Below are 8,537 nucleotides of genomic sequence, written 5' to 3'. Positions count from 1 at the left end.
AAGGAAAAAAGGATGCCCCCTCACGCCACATGTATAAGAAGGAGTTTTCGGGGGGAAGGACTATCATCAGCATTCCATGGGAAACGCACGCTGATGTGCGAGAAAAACACATCCTGCAGATGGAAATGGAAGTGACTGTGGATGTGGGGCCGTGAATGGCCAGGGAGATGGGAAAATGGGCGGAGGAAAATCCTCAATCGCACGGCCAGTCCGCCGTTGGTTCGTCTGTTAGCCCAATTTGAATGCGCTGGCGCATATATCATTCCGGTTGACAGGACAATTCTCTTATCTGCGCAAAGCCAACACAACAGCCACACCAGGATATTGCCGGCCTGGCCAGAAGCAGCATCGGTGCCATCAGTGGCATCGGAATCGGACTCAGAGCCTGGCCAAAACCAGACCGAACTGGAGGCCAGAGCTCAGAGCCTCGGTTTCGGAGCCACAGAAAAAGCCCGCCAGCTCGTCCTCCGGCCGTTTTGTTCGCCGCTCATGTCCTGGCCGAGTGTCACTACCAAATGAATTTTTAAAAGTGCGAGCAATAAATGTTCTTGTCAATTCAAGTGGGGCTTAACATTCCGGCTTCGAACTCTGCTAAAACTAGTTAGCTTTAACTTGAACTTAGCTTTGATTAAGTATGCTTAAAGAGGTTAAATTTCTTATAGAGTCAGGCTGCCTAATAAGAAAGTAACCTTTATGATTTCTTATGATTTACACAATATACTTATTCCTTACATTTATCTAGCTGGGACATTACTATAAAATAAATAGGACACTTTAAAGGTATCTAAAAGTCCTCTGAGACCTTCAAGAACTATTATATGTCCCTCCACCGCTTTTCAAAGAACCCCAAAAAAATCAAATTCCGTTTAGCAGCAATCAATGTGCTTATGAGCAACTCTAGGCCATTAGGGGACAGATTTTGATGAAGTCGCGCCGTCACAACAGCACTCAGACTCATCTGAGCCACTCAACCGACGCCGACGGAACCCGGGGACCCGTACGTGTGACCCATTTATCAGCCAGCTGCAGCAGCCCAAAGACAATCCAAATTAACGCACAACATCGGAGGTCCTGGTCAATCACAATCTCCGTGTACGCTGTGTGTGTGTCGGTGTGCTGCCTTGTAATTTGTACAAGCTGCTGTTGTCGTCGTTGTCATTAAAAAGCCATTTCGCCCATATATCATCGCAGGCGGGCAGGCGGGCGGGCAGTCCGCCCCCAATCCGATCCGATCCCTTTTGCTCCGCTCCCCACATTCGCATTCGCATCCACACCCACCGCGTCCTTCGTCCTCCGTCCTGCCAGGCATATAAATTACTTTATGATATTGTTTTGAACCTGCGCGACAAATAATATTGTCAGCGATTGGGGGAGGTTGGATTTACTGGCCGTGAGCGGGGGCGGGGGCAGGGGCGAGAGGTCATGTCGCCAGCTGGCAGCGTCAAAAATTGAAAGTTTCTGTGCCGGATTGGCACGGCCATTGGGATTGGCATCGGGATTGAGATTTAGTCGAGCGAGCGAAGCGCTTTAACCGCACTTATGGCCCATTTGAATATCCTGTGATCCTGTCCGCCTGCCACTTGGACTCCGTGTGTCCGTGACCGGGCAATAAAAACGTCACTGCCAACCGGCGCACACACACGCACACCCTGCGACACTTTTTCGGCAGCTCCGTCTCACTTATACGCACTTATCAGGACCCCAAACTCGGCAAAAGGAAGCAGGGACATCAGTGTCAATTCAATTTTATTTTCATTGTGTCATAACAATAACATAAAATTAAAATAACATAAAAGGGAAATTGAGGATGCACATACATACGGACGGAGGGGGAGATATCCTGGCGGAGGATTCAACGCGGCGTGAAATCGTCAGGCAGTTATCCTTGGCTACATTTCATCAGCGGCAAACATTTAAAAAATATAAAGAAGCCAGCGCACAAAGGATGCGCAAGCAAGGAGGAGAGAAAGGCGCACAAAAGTTGTGCATAAAACAGGAAACGGAAACACATCAGCGTGGCGGAAGTCAAAAAGTCGTCACATTCACATAACAATGATGGCAGCCATCGCATCCTTCTGCTCCTTCTGATTTCATTGTTTTGCCTTTTTTAGCGCACATGTGGGTTGGTGTGGGTGTTTTCGGGCGCTTTGGGTGGTGGCCATGACGTAACAACATTTATGGCGTAAAGTAAGTAACGTAATAATGTCGCCAACAGTTACCAAAAAAGCAGAAAAGGCTAAAAGCGGGGAGAACAGCAGCGGGCTGCCACTGGCCGACAATGGCTGCCCCCATTTTTTTGTTATCCTTCGGCCAGGATAACTCGCCTCCTGTCTGACGCTCGTTCTACCGCTGCCGCTGTTGTTGTCATCGTTGTCAGTGTCTTTTTGTCGTTGTCAGGAATTCATTTGGAAAATTAATAAAAATATATACACAGCAGCAGGGTCCTGCGGGCGATTTAAGGGGCGCGGATTAAAGAGCTCCCAATTAACCTTAACAGACGGAAAGCTCTACAGAAATATGAAAATATAGTCGTCCTATGATTTATATTTTATAGATAGTACCTACCTAAAGTTATTATTCTTACAATGCAAGAATCCTTCGTATAACATAATTTTGATATCAGGGTATTTATTAGTTATTAATTAAGATGCAGAAATTGTGTTTGGGATATACTTATTATATCATTCTTATTGAATAGTTCTCTAATACTTTTCTAGAGAATTAATCTTTAAATTAAAGAGTGGCACATAACAAGATATGCTGATAAGTAACCTAATCTAACTACTGATAATGTACTTCCCCTGCTTCAGCATAAACCGGCGGGTTTCACTTAATTCATTTTCGGTAAGTGGCTGTACATCAAAAGTTCGATCCCCTCTGCCCGAGACATCATTAGTGCCCAACAATCTGATAGACATTATGAACCCCGCACCCTGAAAACCAAACAATTCAAATTTCTGGCGGCATTATCAGCGCCTCGCGGAAATCCACCCAATTGGGGCGCAATTTTTCAATTTCCCATGAAACGCATATTTGGAATACAATTCGATTAGAAATGCTTTGCTTTTCGAAATAATAAATTAAATTTCTACCACCGCACACCCCACGCAAATTTCCAATGCCATTAACACCATCTAGCCCCTGTTTTTATTTATTCTTATATATATTCCAATTTTTTTCTGTGGGCCTCGCGGGGTGCAAAAGGTTGCGAAATTGCGACTTGTTGGGGAATTCCTGCGGCAGCGGTGTGGAAAAAAACGAAAGCGCGCGGGGGAATCAATTTCCTGCAAAACAGAATCCTTAGAGCCTGCGAGGGCTTTTCTTAAAATAACAAAATTACTTTCCGCATGCAGGCCAAGTCAAGCCCAACCGATCCGATCCTATCCGAAACGAGCGGAATGCCATTGACAACCATTAATCATGGACGCCTGTCAGGGCGGGTCGCCAGCTCGGGGGGTGGCAGGAAGTGGGTGGAGACTGGGATGGGGGAGTGGGTGTGGGTGTGGGTGGTGTGGGCTGGTGGTGTGATTGTCCTGCACTGCAATGTTGATGCTTTTTTCTGTATTGCCTCCTTTAAACTCTGCCTCCTGTGGAACATGCTAATGCCTGCCACTGGGGCTCAAGTCATGCTCTCGGCTTCCAGCCACGCCCAGCTGCGAAATTGACAAGCCAGCCGAGTGCGTTGTGTGACATGACACTTGCCAAGGACCAGGGAGCAGGACCAGGACCAGGACCCAGAATAGAAACTGGAATAGGAACAGGTCCGAGCACCAAGGACCTGGCGTGGGCGTGTGCCCGGCCAAGTCGGAGGCGTTCAGGGGAAGTCAGGTTATGTATGCCATCATTAGACGTGGTCCGTTTGCCACGCCCGTGCTGTTGCAAATTGGCAGCTCGGCAACGGACGGCCATCATGTCATGTGCCAAGATGTGGCGCAAGGGGTCGGAGGGTAATCGGAATATGAGCACCGTGACAAAAGTACAAGATACTTAAGGTTTGGTAAAACATTAGAACAGGCAATCATCTCAAAACCATTATATTTGCGATAATAAATATGGTATATACCCAATAAAGGAGCATTTGTACATATATAAAATAAAGTTATAATGGCATAGATAAAAAGTTAAGATTAAGATTAAGATTTTATGATGACCCACATTAAACTCAAAGTATATCCTAAATCTAGAGAAAGTAAGGAAATATATCATTGATTTAATTCAGATTTATTTAACAACATTATAATTAAATTATTTCTTTATAGGGGTTTTGAAAATAGGTGAAATCTGCTTACTTTTTGAATTACAAACAGCTCATTGAAATTTTCTTCCTGTGCACTTAACCCGAACCTCATGTTGATGGCAAGTCAAAGTTCAATGCGAAAAGCCGAAATTCCGATTGCCAAGATGCAGAACGGAGCACGGAGCACGGTGGATGCAGGAGGCGGCGTAGGCTGGGACATTGTCTAATTGCTCACTTTATGGGCCTCGAAGAGGGGCTTCGAAGGGCTTTTGGTAGGGCTTTTGGAAGGGGTGGTGCCATGTCATAAAGTGCAAATGCCCCGCCCCGAGTAGCCAACAACGAAAATTGCGAAATGCGCGCTGAAACTGTGATTTGTGTGTGCAGTCGATACTTGACATGCATTTTCAATTTAAAGGCCAGCACCTCGGCCACGCCCCCTCCTACCTTGGGCAGGACACATCTCCCGGCCAATAATGAATTCCATTCGTTTTGTCTGTAGTCCTTCCTCGTACCCCTGCCACACCCCCTCCTGCTGTTCATTTATGCAATTGCAAATGCATTTCGTCCCGGGCACAAGTTTCCAAGTCCTTGGCCAGGAAACGTGACAGAACAGCGGGCAGGGAATCCAATACTCCTCCTACTTCCACTTCCCCTTCCCCTTCCCGGCAACGATAAAACTTTATGCACTGCAAAGCGGGAGCAAAGGAGCAAGGAGCAAGGAGCTGCGGACCCAGCATTGACATTTCAAGTGGACCCCATCCTCGGAAGCGCCATCAGAATAGTTTTAATAATGCACAAGACGACGGCCAACGAGTGAGTCCGGTCGGCAGCATAAAATCCAGGACATACGAGCAGGACTTGCGGGCTGAAAATAGAAGAGGGGGCAGATAAGACCCGGCACAAGTAACGGAAAGAAATAAAAGTACGAGAGGAACAAGCATGAAAATTCAATGCAACTTTGTCTATTCGATGTCAAAATGAATACTCTTGCATTATTTATGTCGGCGCATTTGTTTGTCCAACTACAAGCGATAACGAAGGACGAGGAACGGTCTGGATCTGATGGGCTGGCGATGGAAAGGCTGGGCAAAGCAGCCGTTGAGTGAGAATACAAATTGCTATTCGCATTGAAGGCTTAAAGTCCAATACACACTGGGTGTGAAATTGTAGGAAAAATATCTTATTAAAAATCGTATATCGAAAGTGCACAATCCGACATGTAGATGGCGCCACATGTGATCGTTGACAAAATCATAGCATACCTACGGGCATTAAAAATTTGTGTGAAGATCATCGTTTAAAGGTAAAATAATCCTATCTATCTCTATCAATTTCTAGTTTAAAATTCTTTATCGGATATTACATCAACTGAAATACCTTTAATAGAGTCTTCTTTCGATATTCCACCCCTCTATATAAAATACTCTAGGTATTTTCTTTACCCACCAGTCAAGAGGACTCTTCAGATGCCCGGCAAATGCCAAAGTCATTTTGGGACAGCCATAAAGATATGTTGGCTCAAGTGGATGTTGCTGCTCGGAGCTCAAGAGGACACTCCAGCGACCAGGACATGTGTATGCAGCCAGAACCACTCGAAAGTCTTTAGCCAGACTACAAAGAGCAGTTCACTCAGAAAAAACTTAAAAAGGTGTACATTTTAAATATATTTTTTAAAGTATGTTGTAAAAAAAACTATTTGTAAGTTATTAGCAAATTAAGGTTATACCAATGGTAATAATTCAATTATTTATATTTATGTATACTTCTGAGTACGCTTAGGAAAATTTATAATTTTTAAGGATCACAGACATTAATTACTGCGTTCTACAAACTTAAACTTGAAGGGAATATTTGGCTGCACAAAGAACCTGGCCTTAAAGGCGTTTTCGATGGGATATTCAAATCCGATCTGAAAGTTTCTTACTAACCGGGAAATGGCTATCTCCAGCATCATATCCACGATCCTCTTGCCAGCACAAGCTCTTGGCCCGAATCCAAAAGGCAGATACATGAAGGGCGTGGCAGTATCGCCCACCAAGTGTGAATTTGAATTGGATTCATCGCGCAGCCAACGCTCTGGGATAAACTCTCGAACCTTGGGCACAAACTCCTCCATGTTGGCCATCTGGTAATTGGCCGCCATGCCCACATCCGTTCCGGCCACAACCCTATAGCCGCTGAGCACCACATCGTGGGGCATTCGGCGAAGAGTTCCCGGACCTATGGGATACATGCGAATGCCCTCCTTGATGCAGGCCCTCAAATAGGGCATATTGTTCATGTTTTCCATGCTCAGCGGTGAGTCCTTGTTGGGTAGTATTCCTCTGATCTCCTCTAGCAGTCGAGCCTGTTTGTCAGGATTCTTGGATAGGCTCAGCAGAATTCCAGCTAGGGATACTAGGGTCTGGGAAGTGTTATTATTTATTAAATTTTTTTTAACTATTAAAATATTGTTTGCTTACCGGATCCGCTCCAGCAAACAGCAAGTCCATAGCTATAATCACAGCTGTTTGACGATCAAAACGTGCCAATTTCTCCAGGAGACTGGTCTCCAAACCAATCTCTGTGAGTTTCCCCGCCTTGGCATCCTCTTCGATTCTCTTCAAAGCGTTCTCTATATGGAAATAGCAAAAGTCCGTAATAGTATCCAGGGAACGCATTAGTTTCTTAAAACTAGGCATGGGCAAATATTTCCAAAAGGCCGGCATCATGTCCAGCTGGAAACCCAACTCCACCACATCTTGCAGAGCTGAGACTAGCTTCTTAACATCCTTATTATCCCGCTGCTCTCCCAACAAACCAATATGTGTGTTCAGGGAGACGGAGCAAATCGATTCGATCACCAAATGCCGAATGTCCACGGCAAAGTCTTCCGGCATCTCTTGGGTCACAGGGTCACGAATCTTACGAATGCTGAGATGACATAGAGGATGTGAGATTGAATAATATTGAAAATTCTTAGACTACATACCGTTCAAGAAACTCATCACTGACTTCCAGTAAATTTTTCATATACAGCTTGGCATTCCGAGGTTGAAGGAGAATTGGATTCACAGCTGTTCGCATTTTTCCCCAAGCCGGACCGTTTCTAATAAAGTAGGTGCCATTTAATAAGCAAATATTCTGGTTTTGCAAAGAATTAGTATGAATTTTAGGCCAACCGGTTATGTATAATATATAGTTTCTTTTACTTACCCCGAGGTCAGACCATCGTAGCCATCGAAAACCTCCCGCCTGTGAACCTGCTTGAAGTAGTCCATAACCTCGAAGCTCCTTCTATAAGGATACTGACCCTCATTTCGAAAGACAGTCTCATAGTCCTTGGGATTCATGGTGAGTACCAAGTCGGTACCTGCAATACTCGGCATCCGAAAGATACTGCCATATTGGCGGTTCATGTCGAGAAACATTTCGTGAACCGGCACATTCCTATAGCGACCTGATAGAGAGAGAGTTTTGATAAAGAGATCGTTGTCCATTTAGCTTATTAAGAGAAAGTACTGGAAAGCTTTTCCCATCACTTACCGCCCGGCAGGAAAGCTCGCATTAATTGCAATTTGCTTGGCCCCGGAATATCAGCATAGGGTTTCGCCTCCTCCAAACTCATCGTAGAGGTCTGTTCATATCATAGATCACATGACAAATTATGATAAATAATATAATTTATCTCACCTTGTTGACCACCCCTCTATACAGCTGGTAGATCTGCCTAGAGATCTGTTTGCTTGCGTTCCACTTCTTTGACAACATATTGCATACTAAGTCTTTCGATTGGAAAACTTTCTTGATTAATTCACTTTAAGTGAGCTTTGTAAAGCTTTCTGTTTGCTCTTTTGCTCAGCGGGAGAATATTTGATTAAATTTGTTTATGTTTTTCTGCTTTTTGTTTTGGTCTCAGTTTTTCTGTGCTTATTTCGTTGGAATGATAACCAAACTTAGAAGATAGCTTTTTCTGATGTCATAATTTGAATATTTTTTATGGCCCATTTTACTTACTTTTATGGGTATACATTTAGGAGGTAATAGTATGTTTCTTTTTCTTTGCTAATAATATAGAATCCAAAAATACATTTATTTTCCAATTACAAACATATTGAAAACAAAGGAATGGTAACATTAAAATACTAATTTTGCAATTATATAAGGAATAATATTAATTAAAAATTAATATTTACATACCCCTTTCCGTGCATTGCGTATACGCCAAGTTGTCCTCTAAGGGACTTTAAACACTTTCCCTAACTTAAACGGAGTCTGTCAGAAATTTAAGCCTGTCACTAACACTCGCTCACACTCACAC

General features: G+C 44.0%; 1 protein-coding gene across 1 annotated transcript; it reads right to left on the bottom strand.

Moving 5' to 3' along the window:
• Positions 1–5,901: 5,901 nt before the first annotated feature.
• Positions 5,902–7,987, bottom strand: LOC108031188 (probable cytochrome P450 12e1, mitochondrial). Its single transcript, XM_017104409.2, has 6 exons — positions 7,910–7,987; positions 7,763–7,853; positions 7,433–7,676; positions 7,209–7,325; positions 6,700–7,150; positions 5,902–6,641 (listed from the first exon to the last, which is right to left on the bottom strand). Exons 1-6 carry the CDS (start codon positions 7,985–7,987, stop codon positions 6,048–6,050), a joined length of 1,575 nt encoding a protein of 524 aa, XP_016959898.2. The 3' UTR covers positions 5,902–6,047.
• Positions 7,988–8,537: the final 550 nt, after the last annotated feature.

This window comes from Drosophila biarmipes, chromosome 3R (assembly GCF_025231255.1).
Source record: "Drosophila biarmipes strain raj3 chromosome 3R, RU_DBia_V1.1, whole genome shotgun sequence".
NCBI classification, from domain to species: Eukaryota; Metazoa; Arthropoda; class Insecta; order Diptera; family Drosophilidae; genus Drosophila; species Drosophila biarmipes.
The sequence above is the reverse complement of the archived record's forward strand: the minus strand, read 5'-3'. Positions and strand labels throughout refer to the sequence as shown.